Here is a 25,764-nt window from a genome sequence, read left to right as displayed (position 1 = left end):
ATTTATAAGTAATTTGTTGATTAAATAACAGCTAATTCAATTGAGGAATAGGTTCAGTATTTATATATAAGAGTTCACTGCCTAACAAAAGTTAAGTTCTGAAGTGACTTTCACATTGTATTGACACAGCTGGTAATGTACCTATCTTCATACTAATATGATACACGTACAGGGCGTTTCAAAAAGGACTTTACAACTTTGAAAATTCATATAAATTTTATTAAACAAGGTACAGAGCTGGTTTTGGTGTTATTTTAAAGGAAAAAACTTCAAGTTTTTTTACCTTAAACTAAAGATGTTCTATGTGGCTTCCGTTGGTTATTCTGCAGACATCCCATCGGTAGTCTATTTCTTCCCAGACTCGCACTAGCATTTCAGGTGTAACTTGCTCAGCAGCAGCGTAAATTCTTGCTCTAAGTTCAGGTAGAGTGGCCGGCAAAGGAGGTATGTACACCATATCTTTTATGAAACCCCAGAAAAAAAAAAATCTAGCGGTGTCAGGTCTGGGGAATGGGGAGGCCATGCAATTGTTGCAGTGAGGCCAATCCATTGACCTGGGAAGCGGTCATTTAGAAAATCCTGGACGTCAGTCAGATAGTGTGGTGGTGCGCCATCTTGCATAAAGAAAACATTTCGTTCTTGTCATCCTCATCGATTTGTGGTATTAAAAATTGTTGCAACATATCAAGGTACACTATCCCATTGATGGTTCTCTCTTGGAAAAAAAAAAAGGGGCCGTACACTTTCCTCTTTAGGGCTATCACGAACATGTTGTAATGTTTCATGTGGATTTTCGCTGCCCCAAATCCTACAGTTATGTGTGTTTACCTTGCCACTTAAGTGAAAAGTGGACTCGTCAGAAAAGATTATGTTGTCCAAGATATGTTCATCATCATCCACTCGATTTAACATATCCACACAGAAGTTCCTACGGGCAATCTTATCAGTGTCTTTAATTGCTTGTAAAAGCGAATATCAGTATGATTTCAAGTGCAAACGTTTTCTTAACACACGCCAAACCGTCGTATGTGGTACTTGCAGCTCACGAGATGCATGCCGGATCGATTTCGTAGGGCTATTTACAAAACATTGTCTCACTTGCTCAACGTCTTCGTCAGATGTGCTTGGACGACCTGAGGATTTTTTATGTTTCACTGAGCACCCTGTTTCTACAAAACAACTATGCCACTCATAAATTGTAGGCCTACTAGGAGGATCTTTAGCGTACTTAGTACGAAAATTACGCTTAACTGTTGTCACAGACTTCGATTCTTCAAACCAAAATACACAACTAGCATGCTCCGGTCCAGTGAAGGCAGTCATGTTTAACGTAACTGTCACTAGCGCTTGTGCGGCGTGATTAGGCCAGCTCTTTACCTTGTTTAATAAAATTTATGTGAATTTTCAAAGTTGTAAAGTCCTTTTTGAAACGCCCTGTATTAATACAAGGTACTAAAATATGTTGTAAAACAAGTTGTTTTGATTTATTCTCATTTAATACCAGGTTGATACGGTTTTATTGAATCACCATCTTTACAGTATTGTGTTTTGAGACTTCCAGTCTATTAGGTTTTTGCCACTCAGGAGTAGTGCTGAATCGTCAAGGAGGAGTGCTGTATCATCAGTATACTTGACAGTAGTTGAACTGGTCCTTGGACCAATCCCTGTAGAACTTCACCAATCCAGTATGTCCTGTCTCTTATCTGAGTAGTTCAGTTCGTCAATCTGTTGTCTGTTTGTCAAGTATCGTTCAAAACAAATAGTCCCTGTTATGCAAAACTTCTCTAACAATCTTGAGCATAGTCAGTATTTCTAGATTCACCTACTAGACTTATTATTGCAAACATTGTAGATCTATCTGTTATAAAACCATGCCATGCTGCTGTGTCTTAAGTTCATTGTCTAAAAGGTGTCTCAAGAAACAGCACAGTTAGACTTTTAAATGCCTTAGAAAAATTTAGATATTAATGATATAGGGCAGAGGTTATAAGCTTCAATAGAACTACCTTGCTTAGATTACACCTACTTTTACTTTTGTTAGCTTGAGATTATGTGTAAACTCTCTTTGAGATAAATTTAATATATGAGAAGGATTAGTGAGTATACAATTCCATTATAACAGTTCTTAACAAGCTCAGAAAATACATTCTATATATTCTGCAGATGTCCTGCTTTAAAAAAAATATTTTTTTTTTTTTTTCGTTTTAAATACTTCCTTAACCTTAGTGTAATGCAGGTACAAACTTCTTGGTACTCATACTAATATAGTTTTTGACTTTTGTTTTGGAGTAGCAAATGCATTGTCACTTAGAGCCCTATAAATATCCTATTAGTGGAGTCACCAATATTATCTGTATGTCAGTAATTATTCTTCCTGTTTTCAGGGGTTATTTGAAATTTTGGATTTTCTTACCCGAACAGATTTATGTTGCCAGAGATTACAGTTCAAGTTGTTGCATTATGTCTTATAGTATTCAGTTTTAAATCATAGTCTTCCTTTCTGAAAGCAGCTTCTTGCTTGTTCCAACATTTCTGTGAGCATTAATAATTGTGATAGAGCTCTCATCTCTTAAGCTGTCAGCTGTAACTTATCCTCATGTTACGTGAACTATTTTTTGTGTTTATGTAAAAATGTTTTACCAGTAATTTTTGTTTCTTTGTTGATCAGTATAACTGGTAATTGACTACTCTCTTTATTGTCATTACAAAGTATTATCATCTACCCTTTTCATATAGTTAAAGAAAATAATGTATAGATTGAATACCGAAAAACTGTGTTTACCAGCATGTAAAACTAGCTGATATAAAGTTATGAGAACAGGCCAGAGTTTGCTGGTTTCTGTATGTATAATACTGTATGATAATTTAAATTTACATTCAAGAACTAAGCAGAAATGTTCCTAGTCTCAAGTTTACATTTCTAGTCCTAACTTGACTGAGACCCTTGATGTGAATTTGGTTGCAATTTTAATAACAGTATAGTACTGTAAAAACCACTTTTATAATTTAATATTTGTAACTGATTTTTTATTTGTTATTTTAGATAAATGTTTATACTTAATAGTTGTTTTGTATTAAAGTCATTGTTTATAAAATTAGAAATTGGATTTTAATTGAATGTCAGTATTGTATGTTCTTATTAATATTGAAAATTATCTTGACAAGCTATTTTATTTTTATACACAGGTACTTTTTAACTGTAAAAATATCCCTGAACATCTTACAAAATATAATACATGAGTAGTACCAACAATTTCTAAGATGTGTTACTCGTATGCCATCAAATATGTAGCTAGCTGCATTTTTATAAACTGTTTTTCTTGCACATGGATATCAGCAGTTTTGCTACAGAGTGAGCCTAGAAATTGAAATGTCAGAGTTGCAGCAGTCATTAGACTTAGCCATGTATAGTTTGGTTTTTACTAAAACACTTAAAAACTAAAATATTAATGTTAAAATCTGTATGATGGTTACTGTACAATTTTTTTAGGTTCTAACGCGCAAAAAGGTTAAAATGATGAATAAGTTCAATAATAATGAGTTCTTTCTTATTCAAAGAACCACATTTGTTATGTTTATAACATCTTAATCTCAAGTATTCTAAAAACAACATTTACAATATTAAGAATCATAGAAACAGTTAGGTCCTATTAAAATAATAATTTGTATTAAAGAGGTCTTTTGTCCACCGATTTGCATTTAGACAGGTGTGTTTTACCACTATTGTTTACACCCTGTCAGATTAAATATTTTTGCTTTGATTGTTTATTCTTCAACGTTGCGTTTGATTCTATCTTTTTTTATACTATCACTTGTTTCACGTTACAATACACCATGTCATTCATTGGTATAATGCTAACTAAGTCCCTTCATACTACATTGTACTGTAATAGCAAAAGAGTAAGATTAAACTGATGTTTATTAAGATTTGTGATTCAAGAATCATCTCATTCATAGTAATACATTTAATGTTATTGATGATAAAAATTATTGATATCTAAAAAAAAGGTACTCTTGAGAAAAGGCAGTGTGGGAAGGTGTAAAAATTTTAAATCTGAAGTGATGCAGTCCCACTCGGTTTATTTATAAAGTTTTTTATGAGTGTCACAAGACATATGATGTGTATTGTGAGACACCCAAGTGCTGTTTGGCCTATAACAGACCAGATTTATACAGTACTTTCATATACCACCAAAACATAAATAAATAAGATTTGTTCAGCAACCCTAATTGGTAGCTAAAAAAAGTTGCCTGTTAACAAGCATTAAATTCTGTTAAGTTGTACTAAAATAATTGCTACTAAATGTATTAATTTAAGTTTTGTACAGATTTTAGAAACTTTAGCCTGACTTTAATCAGTTTGGCATCAGAGAATGTCCTTATTCTCAAATCGTCTATATACTAGCAATACAATAATTGTGTATTTATTTGTAACACAATGCCAAAACCTAGTTTTGTTTATCTAACAAGATACAGCAATTGTGGATATTAACAGGTAACCCGCCAGTGGTGATTTATAAGCAGACTGTTCTTTCTTATGTACTGTATATTTTTGTAATTTATCATACCATTCAGATTACTTATTTAATGTGTAGCATTGTTCTGCTGAAGTCACCAAGGAAAGGTTGTTGTCAGTATCACACAAGTTAGAGGTGTAAAAGTTTTCTCTTTTGGAGTGGGTTGTATTTAGACAGTTGATTCTGTATATAGTCTTAAGATGCAATTATAAGATTTATAAGCTTTTTACTACAGTGACAAAGTTTTGTACATTTATGATTATATTATATAATTATGAGATGTTTTTCTGACAGTATAGTTAGTTAAATAAATATATAATATATAAGCCACTACATTACTTAATTCTCCAGTCTGTATACTATTTGTATTAATAGATTCTAACTGCTGTTATCTTCCTACCTTGAAATCTTTTCATTATGTATGTGTGATTTGCTTTATTTTTTATTTTTATAGTTTGTTAATGATTTTATATTCAGATTTAACCAGTTAAGTCCTAGTTAACTTCTTATCACAAATATATTGAATTTGTATTAGGTAATTTAATTAATTTTTATAAAATTAAAATATTTTCTGAAACAAAATTGTATACTTCCCTTTCATCATACAATTTCCCACTTTAACCCTGAATGTGAAAAATCCTCTGCTGGCAAGCACTTTTTACTATATGTACACTATCAGTTAAACATCTGTATAATGATAATTATTGGAGTAAACATTGGTACATTACACAGAATATTTATTTGTAGTTCAATGTCTTTTTTATTAAGAAACTAGCTATTACCTTTCAGCTTTGCACGCAATTTCTAAAATCTAAGACTTGCCTACTTTGTGAGAGCACTTATGATGTAATAATGGGATCCCTAAGTTGTTTTTCAAACGTAAGTAGGCTAATATTATTCCAGTGTTCATAGTTTAGAAGATAAAAGAAATTGTGACTCATAAAGTTAAAGATAAAGTTTTTGCTCATGTAGGAGCATTTCTGGTTCGAATTATATATATTTCTGACGCTACAGGTGAGTTTGCTTTGTTGCCTTGACAAAGAAAATATATACATAGATCTCTGAAACCTACTTTGGTCATAAAGCGTTTACTTTACAGACCTTGTTATCTACTTCCGTTCTAAGATATTTCCAGTGCCATAGTTGACTTTGCCTTTTCCTGATGAAGAAAAAAAATATATATACAAGTAGGATTAGGAATATATAATAAACTTTATTGGTTATAAAGTGTCTATTTCTAGCCGTGTAGTAAATTCCCTTGGGGTCTAATGTACTTATGATGCCACAGTTGAGTTTGTCTCATTTCTCTGATCAAGAACATATATATGTGTGAATGTCTCAGAAGCTTACTTCGGTCAAAAAGTGTCTACTTCCGCTTCCTTTAACTTACTTTCGGTCTAAGATATTTCCAATTCCATAGTTTTATATATTTATATATTGGAAGTTGGCCATCTTATCTCAATAAAGAAAATGTAGGTATGATTTAGGAGCCACTGCTTCAGTCCAAAAGCCTACATTAACATATGAGGGTAAAATTCATATCAAGTTAACAGAAAATTTTTAAAATCATCTATAATAAGTTTTGTGTTCCAAAAGTCTTGTTTTTCGTATTGTAGTCTGGGAAAGAATAGCTTGTTGAGGTAAGACCTTAAGCAGGTGTAAAAATGCCATATCACAATGCCACGGAAACCAACCATTCTTGAGTATCTATGTGCAAACATTCATAGCTTTATTCATTAAGGTAGGTTTTATAACAGTGTTTAAATAGTATTTCCAGTGCATTAAACAGTTTGAATTCATCACTGGTGCCATCTATTGTAAAAGATAGTAACTTTGCCATCTGCATTTTACTACTTCTCAAGCACTGTACACTTAATATTTTCTAAAATATAAATATGAATAAATATTTCAGCCTCTCTGATAGACTTCGCCTGAAAGTGTCAACAGCTTTTTTTTCTCTCTATTAGGACCTTAGTCAATTGCACTTAGTCCTAAAAGGACCTTTGTACTGCTTCCGGAGTGAAGGATATTCTGGATAGGTAAGGTTGGGGGTAGGGGCCACTTCTTGTTAAGATCCACTAGGGAGGATTTTGGGCATTATTCTCAGTCATGTGTCCTTGGAAGAATGTAAAGCCAGCTTTGTACCCACCTCTCCAGTCAAAGCAGGCAGAGAGTGGCACACCCTTATGTCTAGGCTAGAAACATCTCTTAACACTATGGAGTCCTACCAACTCTAACAGTTATTTCCTGCAGTAGATGTATCGTCTACCATTGCATCTCAATATCTTGGCAATTGCGGTTAGTCATATACCACTCCTGGACATCCATGAAGTTCCCCAGTTTTAAGTGACACATGTCATGTTATTCTGTACTTAGTGTAGGTTCAAATAAAATGTATAAACCAGCCAGAAATATTATAGCTGTTTAGTCTCAATTAAATGTGGTTAAGAAACATAAGTATAATAGTTATTTTTCCGAATTCTAAAAGTATTCTAGGAAACATTTGCAATCCCCCTCTTCATTTAAACCTTCCTTGGATTTCAACAAATATTTTAAAAAATTTGGAAAGATTATACAATACAAGGTTAACAGTAGAACATAGACATATTCTAAGTAATTGTCTTTAAAAAAATACTTTACATACTATGTTCTAATCTGAATAAGTAGCTACATTTCCAATATAATTACAGTAAAACCACTCTTATCTGAAATAATGGGGGCAGAACCATTTTGGATAAGCCATAGTAAGTATTTTAAGTTATATTTCTTCCAGTAAAACACATAGAAATTTTTTATTGTGAATATTAGTTGTATTTTCTACAATAAATCATAAAAAATGAATTTTTATGTTTATATAGCCTATGTTTGGCAAAATAATCTGATATTTTCATCTGGACTTTTTTCCACTTCGTTTACAAGCCGCTTTGTCTCTCCATCGTTTAAGCAGCAACACATCAGCAAGTGTTGTATCAGAGGATTGTTTCACAAATCGAAGGGCAACCTGAAACAACACCCTTTATGTAAGCTTAATGCTGCTGCCCTTGATATACTGTATATAGTACTGTACATAAAAATATCGTAACCATAAGACAGCAACTAACCTTATATCCGTTGAATGCTTCCTCAGTTGTCACTCGGCTAAGTGCAGGTTCAAAATCAGCATCTGCATCGTCTGCTACACTAGCCGCCAAAGGTTCCTGCACCATTTGAAACAGTCTCCGCATCTGTCAGCTCATTTTCCACTCAATCCATTCGCTCACTTCTTCGTTGTCAATAGTTTCATAGCCAGGCACTTTCTGCATTAGGTCAATTACATTTTCATAGTCTTTTTCTTACTAGCCCTCTACTGATACAACTCCATCGTACAGTTTGTTCCAAGCTCTCTGTAGCAACAATCCTTTAACTTTTTACCACGATTGCGCACACCAGTAAACAATATGTTTCATACTGACAGAATTTAGTGATTCAGTGAATGTCTTAATCCCATTTTCACTGTCTTATAGAAGATGTTTTAATAGAAACCCCGTAGAGACCCCTGAATGATGATATGACATCCTGGTCCATTTTTTGCATAATACTGATAACATTAGTAGGCCAAAACTCCACTGTTATGTCTCCATCACTCAGCTGCCTAGGGTGTGTAGGGACGTTGTCATTCAATAGAATGGCTTTCATTGACAACCCTCTTCATTCAAAAATCACTTAACTTTCGGAACAAGCTGTTTCTGAAAGTATTCTGAAAACAGCTTTGCTGACATTCTTGTACTTTTCTGAACTTTGCATTAGACTGGTAGGGCATTTGTGGCAATACTTTTTAGAGCTCTTGGTTTTGCCGCTTTTCCAATGCACATTAAAGGTAGCCTACATGTTCCTGAAGCATTCACTGCCATCAACACTGTTATATTTCTTTTTGCATTTTATGACTAGGCTCTGAACGTTCCTTAACCCCCGCTAAAGATTTTTAGTAACATTTTAAAATTCAACTCTGTCGTCTGTATTCAATATTTTATCCTTAGTGTACCCCTCGATCGTCACATCAAAATTGGTTTTAAAAACACAACAGCATTATAGTCTGTGGACATTTTTCCCCCACATAGATTAAGCTGGTGAATGCTGTAATGGTTCTTGAACCTATCCAACCATCCGTTGCTAGGATCAAAATCCTTTTCGTCTTCATCTAAAAGTTCAGCAAGCAATTTGGCCTTTTCTTGAAGAACTGGTCTTGTCACCACAAAGCTTGACGAATAGCAGCAGTGTTATCATTTCATAACCGTTATGAAGATGATGTATATTTTTTTGAAAAAGTTTGTGACAAGAAACGAATCATGGGTTCTGTATGACACCCCAGAAACTAAACAGTTACAACAATGCATTCAAATTCCCCAAACAAACCCAAAAAATCAGTAAACCCAACATTAAAAAGATTATGGCCACCGTGTTTTGAGGCCCTAAAGGTATTTTGCTTGTGGAATTCTTACAACCCGGGACCACAATAAATATAGAAGGCCACTGTAAAACACTATGACACTTGTAGAGACCCATTCGGAACAAAAGAAGAGGAACGCTCTATTCTGAAATTGTCCTTATTCACGACAACTCCTGTCCTGATAGGACTGCTACACGAAACGTCTTCTTGACAGACTATAATTGAACATTTTTTATCATCCAGCCTATAGTTCTAACTAATGCCAATCGACTTAAACTTCTTCCCTGAATTGAAGAAATGACTAGGCTGGTAGAGCTTCAGATCACACGATGCACTCCGAAACGCTGTGAAAACCACATCTCAAGTCACTGGAGGCAATGTTGTATGAAGGAGTATTTAAAAACTTGTACCCCAAAATAACAAATGCCTCAATTTAAATGGTGATTATATTGAAAAGTAACTATTAAGCACTTAAATATGTATGTAACTTATGATAATAAATTTATTTCATGCTCATTAGTTGCATTTTCATAACACATCAGAGTTGGAAAAAAGAGCCCTTATGCTTTTTGTCAGAAGCTATCATAATAAGACCATAAACTTCACTAAAAATAACAAAATCATGTCTGGATTGGCCACAAACACTGGCCAGGGGCTTATGTCTTACATGGGCACAGCATGGTCATAGAATATTAGTAAAGTAGTATATAAGTAAATAAAGAAGTAAATTCTCTATAAATGCAAATTTGATCAAAATTTAAATTAAAAGTATATTTAAAATATAATTATGTTGTCAAAGTATATCTAAGGAGATACTGTTTTTTAAGTGCAATAAAATTTTTAATTCAATATTGGTTTCAATTAAACAGTCTGAGTAACATTACATAACAACTAGATTGCAGCTCACACAAAGTGTAGTATTATTCCAATGTACAGTACACGTCTCGCTGTCATGTTATTTGCGCAAGTGTCAAGTACAATATTTACTAGTCGTAATTATTGCTGTACACTTCTGGCCCACATTATATTACCCACACAGACATTATGAGTAATTCATTAGTATGATTTATTTAATACTAAGTTAATATTGATGTTACAAATCATTAATAACAATAACAAATAACATTCAATATGGATATTTAGTAGCATTTCAAATACAAGGGTAAAAATTGGGTGATTTGTTTGGCAATAATAATAAAAATGTTGGTAAATGTATACTTTAGCCACTTCACAGTATTTTTTTTTCCCAAGGAAAGTGCTTAACAAATATATTTTTTTTTAATAGAATACTATTAAATTTGGAAGTTGTAGAAGATTTGTTTTTATCTCATAAAAGTAACTAATTGAACAGGCTGACAGTAATGCCTGCAGCTATCAGCACGGGATGGGAGCTCTTTTACTTTGTTATAGGAGAGCTGACCCCCAAGCATAAGGAGAGATAATCATTTTACATTGTCTTAGTCCAGAGATCCTTCTCCAGTTTAAGGATCTAATCCTCCTTTCCCCAATATTTTACTTGAGCTTTACTGTAGAAGAAAGCTACTCCAGCAAGGCTCTGGCCAAACCATAAGGGTATCTGTACCTATTTTGGCAAAGGTATCTGCTTTTTTATTTCTCTGAATGCTCTCGTGGCCCAGTACCTAACTGAGTGTGACTTTGATAGAACATTCTTACATTCCCATACTGCTTTAGAGTCAAAGAAGCAGGCATCAAGTGCCTTTAGTGCAGCCTGACATAGTTACAGTTATCTCATCATTCCAGTACCAGTCCAGATTCTATTGTAATGACAGCCATTATTGTACCGGTTGCGTTGTGATAGTTTAAGTGGAACATGTTATGTTGTTGCTGTTGGAATTCTAATTAATTGTCCCAGTAACAGAGCATTGCAACAAGGTAGTTCCAGTTACAATTATTCTGGAATAGGCTTTATGTCTAGTTTTGAGTTTGTATCGTAAAGTTATAATAAGATTTTTAACTGAGTTCACACCATAACTTTTGAAAAAGAATCAAATTACAATAGCTAAGCAAGAACACAGATTTTAATATAATCTTTCAATAGAAAAGATGCGCTCTACCATATTTCACTATGTATGGAAGTGTTTCTCCTCTTTTAATGGGCCCTACAGATCATATCAGCTATGGCTATTTAATCAATTTGAAGCTATATAATCTTGCTCAGTCAGTTACTTTAATGACCTATTGCTGTTACAGGATTTGGAGGAAAAGTTTGTAGCGTTTAAGGCACACAACGAGAGTAAAAACATCTTCAAAGCAGCTCGGACGCCGGCAGTGTTCTTCGTGATTGCCGTAGTGTGTTACATCCTGTCTGGGGTATTCAGCCTGTTTGGACTCTACCCGCTGGCCAGCACCTGCAACATGGTTATGGGCCTAGCTCTCATCACGCTCATACTATGGTCCTATATCAGGTAACATTCACAGTCTGATTTCTACTGTGTTATATCTTTTCGAAATAACTAGCTGTAATATGGAATCTGACATGTAAGCAAGCAATTGATTCAATTCCATTAATAGTGTGAATGAAACTTTAAATATGAGGTTTTATTTTTCATGAAAGGATTTCAGATAAGGATCATTGAACTATTCTGTCTAGAAAACTTGAGACTAATGTATTTTCTTTTCCTCCCAAAGCATGAAAGTAAGAGTAACAAATAGCACCAGTTCACTCTATGTCTGTGACTACCATTTTCCGTCAGTACCAATATCGAATTTGTATTTTTATGATTCTCCCCCTTGTTTTGTTCAATAAGATCCCTTGTAAATGACTATGTGGGACCAGCAGGATAAGGCTAAAAAGAAAATTAATCTTCTTTTTTTTTAATAAAAATAAATGAATCACTAAAAAATACTAGACTATTTATATCATGAAATTTGTTTAGTCATGAAAAGTTATGATCATGCTGACAAGCTCAAAACATGAACTAACACTATTAATTAAACTTTTTCTGCAGAACTGTGTTGAAAAAATATGTCTAAAATCAATAAATCACCTCATAATTGTATCCTAAGATATTTCTGGTATTTGCCTCTTGACCTTATTCTGGCTGCAATGCTCACATCAAAATGTTCCATTTGTTTAAATCTGTGATCAGTATGAGCAATAGATGTCTTAAGTTCATGGTCCTATATGCTACTAGTATTAACAACTGTTTAATGATTTGATTGATCGATCATCTGTTGATTATTCGCAAAGTTAACTTGTGTTTTTTATTTAACATGTTTATTGTTGCGGGCAACATACAATTTTAGTGATAATGAATACATAACAAACTATTGTATCTGAGAATGATTTACGTGGTGCATTCAGTTTTTGATTGTGTTTATGTTTTAAAATTTTCAAAAACCTTTTAAAATAACTTCATTAAAGGCAGATGAAATTTTAAAAAGTTTTATTGATCACTCCACAAAGTACTTAAAGCAAGAAATTTGGGCAAAGTTGTAACCAGGCCTAAATAGAAACAGCCGAATATAAAAATGTCAATTTTATAACAGTATGTATATAAGCTGCAATTTCAGGGAATGTATAAATAACATATCATATTTTAAATACAATTTTTTATGTTTTTGATCTTTTTTTATTTAATATTTTATGAAAATTACATACTTTTTTAATCAATTATTTAATCAATTACTTTATTAATTAACCCTTTTAAGGGCGAGTCTTTTGTGAGTGTGATGTGTGATAAACACAATTTATTGGGTGGTCATTGCCTTGAAAGCCCAAGCATTTTTCAGCCTTTGAACAAAGGTTTAGTTGGAAAAAAATTGTATTAATTTTTCATCAGAAATTATTGTATTTTACATGTCCTACGTTGTTATGAAGTAGACTTTAAATATAAAAAAAACAATTGTTTTTAACTTATATTACTTTAAAATGTCTAATACAAATAAACAGTGGGAGTAAACAAATTTTTAAGATTCACTTTGTAACAAATATTAAAAACTACTTTAAGAACTGTTATGTATCATCACAAACTAAATATTTTTAATCAACATTAAACAAATTTTATAGTTTCTAACTTTTATACTAGTGAGGTAACAACAGTTTTCGTGAAAGTTAAATTAGGTTATTCGTTATTGAAAATGCATAAATGATCTTGATATGAAAAATCTTGTAAGCTAAAAAGTCAATATTTTTGTATTTTAATTCTCAGAGCTTCAGCTGTATGGTTTTTGCATTAATAATAAACCAGTAAACACAAATTATGAATGTTTCACGGCTATCTGCTATATTAAGGTTAAGGGAATGATATTTATTTTGTTATAAATAAAAACTCGTTATTTCATCCAATTACCTTTCCTTATGGTTATTACAGTATTTGTACATACTGTAAAAATATATATTCTTATCTTAAACTGTTTTTCTTTAGGCTTGATTATAAAATGCTCCTAAAGTATTTTATAGATTATTATGATTGATAGTATATTTTGTAATTGAATTATATAATATTTTCAATAAACAATATTATTGTGCACTAATAAAAATAATAATTACTTTGCCTATAAAAATATAATTATTTTAAAAAATATTTTCACTATTATACATTTAAATCAATTAGTTATTTTTAGAACTTATAAGTAAATACTTCTAAAGTTTTCAATACTCTAAGTGATTTATTAATAAATTTATCTTAATAATCAATATTAATTAATGTTGATTTTCTGTATAAAAAAATGGTGCAGATGTACTTTGAAAATTGTTGTCTGTGGTGTAATGGAGGCTCATTTATTAGAAAACTTGCTGTAGTTTTAAGCATTACAGTCGTAATTGTACATAATTTTGTACATTATCTCTAACACCAAATAACACCATAGTTTTGTTTTTAGTAAAATAAATTTAATTTATGATTTCATCAAATTTAATAGAAAAAATATTTTTTCAATCTACTGTAAAACATGCAAAAATTTGAATTGAAAGTTTTCTCCTTGTCACCTAAATGTTTTTAAGACTTACCAATCTGTTTTGTCATAGGTTTCAAAACACATTGTTACTCTGAGGCTCCGATATATTGCTGTCATTTAATGGTGACTAACATCAGATTAAGTGGAGATTATTTTTAACTATTGTTGAGATCCGACAAAATATAAAGTTTTGCAGCTGTGTCCTCAATTAATGTTCTTTTTAAAACTATTTTGTTCCTTTCATTTTGCAAATATACATATTTATATCTTACTATGTTTATATATTTCTTTCAAGGGTATGGTTTAGATATTATCTTATTTTGTAGTTGAAAAGAAACTTTTGAAAATTATTTATTCTTTTCTTCAGGTACTGCTATTTTGAATCAATGATATAATTGAGCAGCAAATCTTTAACATATCAATTTTTTAACTGATTTTTTTTAATGGTGTCTTAAGTGAATTTTACTTGCTTTAATAACAAATAATCCATTCACTATCCTTTATTCACATTTTATTTACAAACAATATTAGGTAATGTTGTGCTTTTTAAGTTATTTAGTCCCAAATTTAGCAATACAAGCAACAATTTCAATTATTTATAAATTAATCTTACAATTGGTTAAATTATTGAAAATTCCCTGATACTGTTGTAGTATTTAGTTGATCAGTAAATATTTAACATCCTTTTCAAATATTTGTATGCTACTTTCAACTTTCAAAAATTCAAGAAACGAATGTTCAAAAGAGTTACTAATCTGAAGTAAGACTTTTAGGATTTTTATCCATGTGCAAGATTGTTGCATTATTGGATTGTTTAGGGTTGTTATTACTTTGAATAAAGTCAATAAGGAACAGGTTAGGATTTTTCAAAGATAGCTTAAATGGTCAAAAATATAAATGGGGGGGAATTGAAGATTTGTTATCTTAAAAAAGCAATCTGCAAGATAAAATGAGCTCTTAGTGACCTCCTTTGGAATTTGGAAATCAGTTTGTTGGAAAGCAATTACCAGTTCAGCGATTCTTGCTTCCCACAAAAGCTAGTACATATGCAAGATAAAAGGTAAATTTACTCATAATATACAGCCAAAGTCATCCAGGTAACTGTAAACTTGGACAAAATCTACATGATTTTGACATTTAGCCCATTATTATTGTAGGCACCAAGAAATTTGAGAACTGTGCATTTAGGATTCCTTTCTCTGAAAGAACAAATATGAAAATCCTGTTTTGTTTTAAATTCTCATTGTTAAAAAATCAAGTACTAGAGGTTTTGCATTGAGCAATAAATAATCAGTTTCTTTAAAACACTGTTTTTGGATTGTACAGAAAATTATAATCTGCAAATTAACAGAGTTAATAGAACTGGAACAAGTACTTACTCCTGGGTGTCTAGGTAGGGTATCTGTACTGAAATAAGAGGAGAGTCATTCGAATTAAATTTCTGTCATTCCTAAATAATTCAGTTTCTTGTGTGAGCAGTAACTTGTAATTGACCATATCTATGACTATAGAAGTAAAAATATATCATGATAGATTATTCTCCGTAAACAACAATGAACTGACAGGAACAATACAACAAAGTTGATATCTTCTGTTGCTTATTATCTTCTAATAAAATACAAATCGTTTTTGGTTATGCATTTCCTTTCTTTTATTAAAATGCCATAAGTCTTCTGATGAAAATGCTCATAAGTTTTAGAGAAAGTTGACAATAAAGAACTGGTCATTTTAATTCCCTTTTCTTTGAAAATTGCATGCTAGAGTACTTAAGAAAGTTATCCCTTCTAATATTAGAAATTATGTTTTATTTTAAGAAAATATGGGTTCCTGGACACTTACAGTGTTTGTGCACACTTTTAGTTTAGTTAAACATTTCAAAGGAAATTTGGAATACAGTATTTAACCCTTTGATTGCCACGGTATCAACATATCAGATGGGGTAAAAACCTTGTAAAATGTCAGTGTCGATTGATCTCTATTTAGAATGTGTTTTACTGTACATAGTTGAAATATTGTGTAACTATACAGCTGCATTTGATATGTTGTTGTAGCGATTAATGTTTATTTCTTTTCTCTTTCTCATAGGTCTGTGGAATAATAAGTAACTATGATGTTGTTATGGTCTGTTAGCCGATGTATTTGTTAGATGCGAATAACAAATTTGGCTAGTAGCACTGATTACTTTGTTCTGTAACTGTGTGCTGATGTAAAAACTAATGATACAGCAGTGTACAATTGAACTTTATTAGTGCAATAATATCAATATTGATATTTGGATGTTTCCATAACAAGATTTTTTTGTTTATTTGTTTTCAGTATTGCTACCAACTGTATAAAAGCTTTGTGTGGAAAAATATAATACTATACATGAATTTTGTTCATAATTTCATGGCCTTTATCGTGGCATAGCTAAAGAAATTAAAAAAAAAAAAAAAAAAAAAAAAAAAAAAAAAAAAAAAAAAAAAAAAAAAAAAAAAAAATACACATGTACAATTTTGAATAAAACATTTTTTTTTTTTTGTACTTTTATTTTATATTATTTTACATTTCAACGGACATCTCCATTTTATGTACTGAATTATACAAATAATACAAAATTATATTGTATTATTTTGTACTAGAAACATTTTATTATACCATTCATTTTATTTCCAAAAAGCTACAAGTATACAAAAATCAGGCCGCAATTTAAGGCGGTAACATAGGTTAGTAGCTGCGGAACTCAAAGGATTACTTACGGTTTTCAAAAATGATTCAATTAAATATGGATGCTGAAGTAGTGTATTATTACATAATTTATTATTGTATTTTTACATTTCATAATAACAAGATTTTTACAGTACAACTATGATAATAAAAACAACAAAATGTGCCATTTGATGTAAATACTGTAAAGAACAAGTTGAAAACCTGACCAGTGACAGGCAAGGTATAAGTCTACAGACTGCACACATACTTGCAGTACATTCGTTAGTCACCATTGTTGCCTTGCAGTATGCAGGTACTCGACGCACACTTACATATGTTACTGGTTTGAATTCTCATTGCAGTATGGAAAAATTGGGTAGCTAATAACACCCATTATATATTATAACTCCCTAAAGGGTGTGCTGAGAAGGAAGAGATTACATCAAGAGCTTGGTTTAATAGTTAAAAAGAAATTCAGCCAAACTTGCAGTGTGTTTGGACTCATTATGACTAATGTGTCCAAAAATTAGACAATTTTGGGTGACTTTTTGGTTGGAGAGTGAACCCATTCAAGAAGTAAAGAAAAAAACCATGTAAAAGTTACATCATAAAGCCTTCCTCAATATGAAGTAATCTTAATTCAAAATATTGGATTCTTGGAAAGGATCTGAAAACCTTTCACCTTTTGTATATATATATATTGTATGTCAGTGTTCACTTGTCTGTGTCATGCTAGAACTACATATCTCACAGGTTATGCTTCCATCTAATCTGACTGATTCTTGTGTTTGTGTAACAGGTATAGTGGAGAGATGAGAGAAGTAGGCGAGCAGCTTGATGAGATCGCCAACATTCTGTGGGACAATGTGAGTAGATTATCTCCAAATACATTATTTTATATTTTATTAAAATAGAATTAGTAGTCTTATCTTTATTAAACTGTATCAACCAAGTATATCAGAAATGTCAATTAGAGGATTCTAAATGAATTAAAAGTAGTATCATCGATATAAGAAAAGCATTTTCTTAAAATTTTTCAATTATAACTGACACAAACAAATAAAAAATAATTGCAATTCTTACCCACAAACACTCTGGTGATCACCCACTCACGATGTGCGCCCTGAGTAAGGTGGCCAGTACACCTTCCCCGTCCCCGATGCCTCTCCTGCGACTTTCGTGACAGGTGCATATCTGCACCTCACCTTTTCTGTCACATCGTATCTTTGTGAAGAAAACATACAATGTGACATGTCAGACTGATGATATCCACTTGAAATCCAAGGATAAACTAGTCGCACGAGTAAAAGAATTATCATTTCTCCAATCAAATTCAGCTATGTGACATGCAGAATATTATAGGAGGAATATTCTAAACCTAAAACTAAACTCATAAGATTCCTAAACACAGTTTATAAATACACAAGCTGTTACTGAGTTCTGAATAAGTGAACAATTGAGTTGAAAAAAATTTAATTCAGTTGTAAAAATTAAAGAAATAAAAATATTTACTTAGAGTATGTATTTTTTTCAATTTCGCATGAGAAATAGTACTTTGAAAAATTATTCAACCTTAAAACATAATATTAATTAAAAGAGAAAATTAAACTACGAGGGTCGTCTATAAAGTAACCGCCGTTTGGGCGTGGTGCGATAAGTAGTGGGGGTAGCGTCGCCATTCTCACATCGGTGTGCGCAGCCGTTCAGTACGCTTCTAGCCATGCAAGGGAGAGCATCGTGCGATCGCGCGTTCTTTTGTTACAATGTAAAAACATGAGCGCCGTGGTAGAAAATCCCGCCAAGTGTGAAGTACGTGGTGTAATAAGATTTCTGTGGTCGAAAAGTTACACAGCAGCTGAAATTCATCGTGAATTGAGTGCGGTGTATGGCCCAAACATTATGAGGGAAGGTGTAGTCCGTCAATGGGTTCGTTTTTTTAAAAATGGAAGAACGAACGTTCACAATGAAGACCGGAGTGGTAGGCCATCTCTCGTCAGTGATGACTTGGTGAACAAGGTGGATGAGAAAATTCGCAAAAACCGTTGCTTCACAATCTCGGAACTTTCGGATCATTTTCCTGAAACCTTTTACTGTGAAACCTTAAAATGGCTATGACGAGCGATTCAAAACAAGCGTCATGGTCTTCTGACATCTGGTGTTGTGTTTGTCCATGACAACGCCCGCCTTCATACAGCTCAAAGAACAACAAAACTTTTGAAAAAGTTCAAATGGGACGTTTTTGACCCACCCCCCCTACAGGGACCTGGCTCCCAGTGATTTCTATCTTTTCCCGTACATGAAGCGGTGGCTTGCATCTCAGAGGTTTGCGAGTGATGAAGAGCTTCAAAACGCTGTGACAGGTTGGCTACGTTTTCAGGCGGCAGATTTTTTTAAAGACGGAATTTCAAAAACTGTTAAAAGATATGATAAGTGCTTGAATTTGTATGGTGAATATGTAGAAAAGTAGAGAAAAGCTGTAGTTTTAACATTTATATAATAAACTTTTTGTATCTCAACTGGTTTATTTTTTATTTCAAAACGGAGGTTACTTTGTGGACGACCCTCGTAATTAAAAACTCACCTTGTGTTGTTTTACACTAAATTTTAAAATGAACATCTAATTTTACAAAAGGGCTATACATTCTTTTACTTGTAATTTAGTTTATTCTTATTGTTTAATAATATAACAACAAATTTATAATACATAACAAAATTAGGTTTAAAGTTTAAACTTACAACTTTTTTTTTACAAAAGTTTCAGAAATACAGTGTATTTTAAAAAGAATATATGTATTAAAAAGTATTATTTTGTCCAAACTATCGATTGCTGCACCTCAGCTCGGCTATTGGAGAAACAAATACACAGTCTAGTTTATATTAATAGCCACTAGATATCAGTTTTCTTCTACTTTGCTTTGTAATCATAATATTTTTAAAATGGCTACTCCATAGCAGAAGTCAGTTTGTGTTCTTGTAAAGTGCAATTCCAAGATTACAGTGCAAAAACGTTTCAGGTTAAGGTACCAAATTGATCGTCCGAATGGGTGGAACATTCACAGATGGTATCGACAGTTTGTAGATACAAAATGTGAATATAAAGGAAAGAGTTCTGGCCACCCTTGTGTTCCTGAATAAAATTGCACGATTTAAACTGCCTACTACAACAATTTGGCTTCTCGGTTGGTTATGAAACCGTACAAGTTACAGCTATTAAATGCTCTGCATCCTGATGACAAATGCTAGTATGTGACAACATACTATTGACAATGATAAAACTTTCACACAATGCATTGTATTCAGTGATGAAGCAACTTCCATGTTAATAGTCAGGTAAACAAACACAATGTTCGAATTTGGAGCCTACAGAACCCCATGCAGCCATTAAACATACCTCAACCACAACCAGACTTCCTAGATTGCATCCTCTATTGACAAGTTCTTACAATTTTAAACATAGAGGACACAGGCAAACCTCTAAATAAAAAACTTAAATTTCTTTTTAAGTTATTGACTATAAATTCTGATAGTTAAATTAGCTCCACATCTGAACTTAAGGAACCAGGCAAACTTTCAATACAAATCTGAATCTTTTTACTTAATATTTTAAAATCTTATTAAACCTGAAGAATCAGACAAACCTCCAATAAAAAAACTGTACTTCTCATAATGTGACAATGGAACTATAATAGCAACAACTTGAGGAATCAGTCATACCTCTATTAAAAAACTGTGTTGGTTAACTGTTTAGTTCTTTTTTATTTCTCATTTATTTCCAATTAAGTTTCATGAAAATTGAATTCTCATAATTATTATTATGTGATATAATAAAATGTCTGTAATAAGTACAACAAAGACGTACGATCCAGAAGAATATTTTGTAATGGAAATTTGCAAAGTGTGGATGTATTTAAAGTGCATAAAATCGCAATATGCCTCTGCAAATAAATTATCCGCAGAACTTGCTTTATGGACATGACCGGATTACTCCATTCATCAAGGTTTAGGTGATGGCATAAGAAACCATCAAGTTAGTTTATTGGATTCTGACTTTGATATGGGAACTTCTCTAACATTAGTGGCTGAAATTGGCAAATCTCTCTTCAGTGAAAGTATAAAATAAAAATTTGATGAAATTAAGTTTTAAAAATCGTTGACTTAACTATAATTTTTTATTCTCTCAAAATATATGCATATTTATAGAATTACATAGTTATAGAAAAGTATGAAATACACAACATATTGTTTATACAACACATCAAAACTATAAATAACATTTAAAATAAAAGTCTCTAAACAAAATGCCAAGGCTGACCATTTTATTACTAAACATTTTTTTAATTACATAGAACTGTTACATAAATTAAATACATATAATACAACTGAAACTTTTTACCAAATTCCTATTGCAGAAACATTTAATGAATAACTGTTCAAATATATATAAAAAAGTAACAAAATAGTCTACAGAACACAAAGAAAATATGGATAAAAATTGTATGAATACAAACTCACAACGGTAGAAAACTAAACCCATGATAATTTGTTTCAACATTTTTAAATTCTAGAGAACATTTAGTAAGTGTATCTAGGTTTATATGATTGTAGTGGGTCTTTCAAGAATGTAGATTAAATAACAATTCTTCTACATTTTGAACAGAAAACATCACTCTTTTAAGATCTTAAAAAATAACTTATAATGTTGTGTATTATTAATTTAAACTAGTAATTTATTGTATATTCTTGGTGCCAAAAAAAATCAGTCTGTGTAAAATGTATTATTTGGTTTTTGGAACCGAAAACTCATCTGCATTTATATTCAGTTATATCTCTGTAACTTTTACTTCTTGTATAGCATATTTTAAAAACTTTAACTTTCACAAATTCAACAATCATTTATTGTCGTCCTTCATGTACATGCATTGACAAAATCAGATAAGGTTTACAATAATGTTACCATTAGGTTTACAGTCCAGAACACCACCTCTACAGAGAAATACAAATTAAAGAATTAAGCTATAATAAATAATATCAACAAATAACTATAAGAAACAATAAAAGCAATAAATAATAAATAGTTAAAAACAAATATGTTGGATCATTAAAATATAAGGTCATTTAAAACATTGTAATAACATTTCTTCTACTGAATAGAAAGCCTTCTGCTTCAGCCATTTTACAAGACAATTTCTGAAATTCCATAAAATAGTGGTAACTGGATCTGGTTGTAGTAGGTTAAAAAGTTTTACACTGATGTGTATCTAGCTGTTCTGAGTTGTATTTAATCAAAAGTATTTGAGCTCATAATTCAATATATTGAATAAAATTGTAATACATAATAAAGATGGTAATAGGTTCCCAAAGCACACCATAAAGAATCTTAAATTATGAAGAATTTATAATCATATTTCATGGTAACATGAGATATATTGTGTAATTGATAGTGTTCAGTGCTAGTATATAACACCATGACTAATGCCTACAACTGAAGAAGAAGACAAATATTTTGGCATGGTCACTTAACATGGTTTAGTTGATTTGGCCTGCTTTTCAAGTTCATGGCACATTTTGTCAAATTTTAAATAATTTACTGACATTTGATTACAAAAATCAAGCGTTCTGGTGTCTATTAATATATTTAGTCATCAACATGTTACAAAATTATCTTTATTTATGATAGCTTGTTAGTAAGGTCCATCTTCTATCACACGAATGCGTCATGGTAATGAATAAACTGTGACATTTAATAAAAAACAACTGTTATGTCTTTAATTATTAAATAATTAATTAAATAGGACTCGGGAGAGTTTTCTTTCACATTGTAGATTTTAATAAAGGATTTCTGAATTAAATCAAGCTTGCTGTGAACTGTTTCAGATCATGAAGCCCCTATATCAATTGTTTGTGGAGAAGAGTCTAGAGCATGCGGCCAGTCAGGCAGCCAACTTGGCCACACAAAACGGCAAGATGAAGATCTCATGATAACCCATCACATTCCCCCTGCCCCCCCTCAGATGTACAGCCCACCCTCAGTGCCTACTGAAGCGTTTATATTGATGATTTTTGTAAACTCAAAATGAAATTTGCTGTCTTAGACATAGAGGTTGTTATAGCTAATATTGTATTTTGTCTTGTCATTCTTTTTATGAAATCTGTTATTTGTAAATATTCCTTGTTGACCATTTTCTGTCTTGGTTATTTATACTATATTTCACTTGTCAGTTTTGACAAGCTTGAAATATATCGGACAGTATAAGCTGTATAACTATTGGCATTGTTTTTAACATTTTTGTTTCTGGCAAAAAGATTAAATTATTTTGCAGAAAACTAATTTTAACTAAGTAGTAGTAATAATTATAACCAAGTATTTCTCAATCAGGTTTTTTATGTTTTGTCTATTGACAATTTGTTTTATTCTTGCCCAATTTCCAATGGATTCTATTTTAAGTTTTTTAAATTGTTTTAGACCAATTTGCTCTGCCTTTAAAATTTTGCCTTCTTTATTTTTATCTTTCAGTATTTGAGCAATTATTCTATTACAATAACTAACTCAATATTTGTAGACGGTGAATGCAAATACTGTAATTTAACTTATAACTTTCCTTAATCCTATTATGTCTTCCACAACATGCCATTCAAATATTTTACAAAATATACAGATTAAATTTTTAACTTTGTTGTAATAATAATTTTATAGTTCAAATTAATGTAATAAATTAGATTAATCTGATCTGTTATTAGTTGTTTTCTAAGTATTTTACAGTAGTAAAATTATTAATTCTTTCAGGGTATATTTAAAGAGAGGCTATAGTTTTATCTGTTGTACCTTCTATTAATATTCTTTATTATTAAATGAAATGGAAAATGTCGTTTTTATTGTTTGTGGAATATTTGTTGTTATTGTTTGCATATATTATAGAGTGTATATAGTTGAATAATTACTGACATTTCTTTCCAAAAATGCAACATACAAAATAAGTAAGTAATTTATTACTGTATCAAAATATGCTATGTTGTACCCTCTTCAAAATACTATTTATACTATAAAATAAGAAAGAAACTAATAAACCCTGTTACATAGTAACCTTTGTGTACTGACTTTGAAATTGATTATCAGCTCTTTCCAATACCTTGTAACAACAAATAAAAGTATGTGCATCTTCATAACCACTTATCAAATAACTCATTTATACTTTTGTATAACTATCAGTACCAGGTTACAGTGTTTTAAGTGACCAGCCTATAGTCCTCACATTTTATCACTTGGCACTTATAGGGTCGACATTGTTTCCTATTGTCAGGTGTTGGTATATCAATCTCTAGGTGTCAAGTGATAATGTGTCTCCTCTTGAAACCCTGGTCTATAATCTTCACGCATTGTCTCCTGACACTTAATTGTCTCAGTAGTTAACATTCTTGTTGATAATTATTTACATTGAATAAGTCATACATTTTTAGATACTAAAAGCTTAATTCTATAAAATTGTATTTATTTCTAAATTTATCAAAACCCATAGAATTTTTAAAATCCCTATATATCAACTGAGAAACACCAAAGGATATTTGCTTGATTCCACTACTTTATTGAATACATTTTTTTGTAATAGACTATCCAACTCAGTAAATGTACTTGAGACTGTTGAGTTCGTCAAAAAACGTGACCAAATAATATTTAAAATGTTGACCAATTTGAGATTTTAGGAAGTCAAAAACTAAACCATGATTTTTGGATTAAAAATTTAAAATTCGGTCATAGATGTTGTATCTGATAATTAAAAATGTGTTTACAAATTTGTATTACAGTGTGATTACCTACTTACAAAATGAATAATTTGAGTTGTTTGATAAGTATTATCTTTGCTGTTAGTGTGTGAGAGCGAAGCTTGTTTCTTATTTCCATATCCAGTGCCATTCAGAATGTTCAGTATAAGTGTAGAGTAGACCACACAATATTGCCTAGGTGCCTTATGGATATTTGTTTGTACTTTTACATTAATAAACAGCCTGTGCAATGAGTTTTTGTATGTACATTGGAGTGGTGTAGAAACTTGTCCCTAAAAGTAAATGATTCTTTACTTTTAAATATAGTAAAGACCATTCTCCTTTTTAGCGTAATTTACTAAAATGCATACATGCATTTGGCATTTGAAATGGTTTTATCAAGTAAAACGGGGAGATAAGTCACTACAGTACAGTAGGCTATCACTAACCAATGCTCATACTCTAACATCTAGCAGCCCTGTTTAGATCAAAGGCACCTAATTATTCACTAAAAGGATTAAACTTAGTTGTATTGTATTGTAATAATATATCGTAATCTTTCTCATTTGGTTTATTTTTGGGCATTACTTAGTGTCATTTAATAGTTGGGATAAACTTTGAAATGCTTGACATGTTTGGATCATTTTATTTACAAGCAAATACTGTACAGGCTGTGAACACCTAAAATCTAAATATATTGAATCACAAAAGCCAATGTGTGAAAGCATTAAAATTTCTAAAACGTTCTGTAAAGTAATTTTGAATTATATTGTTAGTTAATTAGAAAATAGTAGAAATGACTGTTTAAAAATTACTATTAAATTTATTTATTTTTTACACATTTGTGTTTTTATGACTTGTCTATTGTTTGTTGTGTCTTGTCTGTTATTAATTTTGCAGTGTTTTACAGAAATAAATATTGATATATGTTTTTTCTGTTTGTACAATAAAATTTCATATCTGCGTTTTTGCTCAGTCTTTAACGAAGTGGTTGTTACTGTAAATCAAAATCAATGAAATTTACATTGTGATAAAATTGTTGCCAAGTGTAAAACTATTAAATGGGTTTCGGTAAATAAACCTATTTTTGTAAACAGCAGTGTATTTACATTTCCTTGTCCTATTCTTTACATATCCTTCAGTAGTGTTAAATACGTACAATTTAAATATTTGTCATATGTACATTGTACATATCTGTACTTAGATATTAAATATTTTCTTATATATTTTATTATAAAATTTCTTTTTTGTATTATTTACTAATTCATTTTCTCTTACGAATTGTTGGTTATGAAATAAAAACAAGGAATACTTGATGAAAATTAACCATGATTATTAAAGCTGTGAGTTTTGTTCACCATGGAAACACATTTAAAAAGCCATGAATTTAATTTACTAACTGTGAAAATCTCTAGAACTTGCGATTAAACGAATCAACATGCATCGTCACCATGA

The 25,764-nt window shown here is 31.2% G+C and overlaps 1 protein-coding gene across 1 annotated transcript; it reads left to right on the top strand.

The window, feature by feature from the left end:
• Positions 1-9,240: 9,240 nt before the first annotated feature.
• Positions 9,241-25,405, top strand: LOC124353957 (atlastin-like). The gene is made up of 4 exons (XM_046804046.1): positions 9,241-9,325; positions 11,123-11,369; positions 17,351-17,417; positions 22,426-25,405. Exons 1-4 carry the CDS (start codon positions 9,241-9,243, stop codon positions 22,528-22,530), a joined length of 504 nt encoding a protein of 167 aa, XP_046660002.1. The 3' UTR covers positions 22,531-25,405.
• The last annotated feature ends 359 nt before the right edge of the window (positions 25,406-25,764 follow it).

The sequence above is a fragment of the Homalodisca vitripennis genome, chromosome 1, assembly GCF_021130785.1.
Source record: "Homalodisca vitripennis isolate AUS2020 chromosome 1, UT_GWSS_2.1, whole genome shotgun sequence".
Taxonomy (NCBI): Eukaryota; Metazoa; Arthropoda; class Insecta; order Hemiptera; family Cicadellidae; genus Homalodisca; species Homalodisca vitripennis.
The sequence above is the reverse complement of the archived record's forward strand: the minus strand, read 5'-3'. Positions and strand labels throughout refer to the sequence as shown.

Bases quoted from the DNA above. Each gene is read 5' to 3' on its own strand.
- LOC124353957 (XM_046804046.1), top strand. From the start codon at position 9,241: ATGACTAGGCTGGTAGAGCTTCAGATCACACGATGCACTCCGAAACGC. The intron at 11,370-17,350 runs GTAACATTCACA...TTTGTGTAACAG, and splicing joins ATACTATGGTCCTATATCAG to GTATAGTGGAGAGATGAGAG. The intron at 17,418-22,425 runs GTGAGTAGATTA...GAACTGTTTCAG, and splicing joins CCAACATTCTGTGGGACAAT to ATCATGAAGCCCCTATATCA.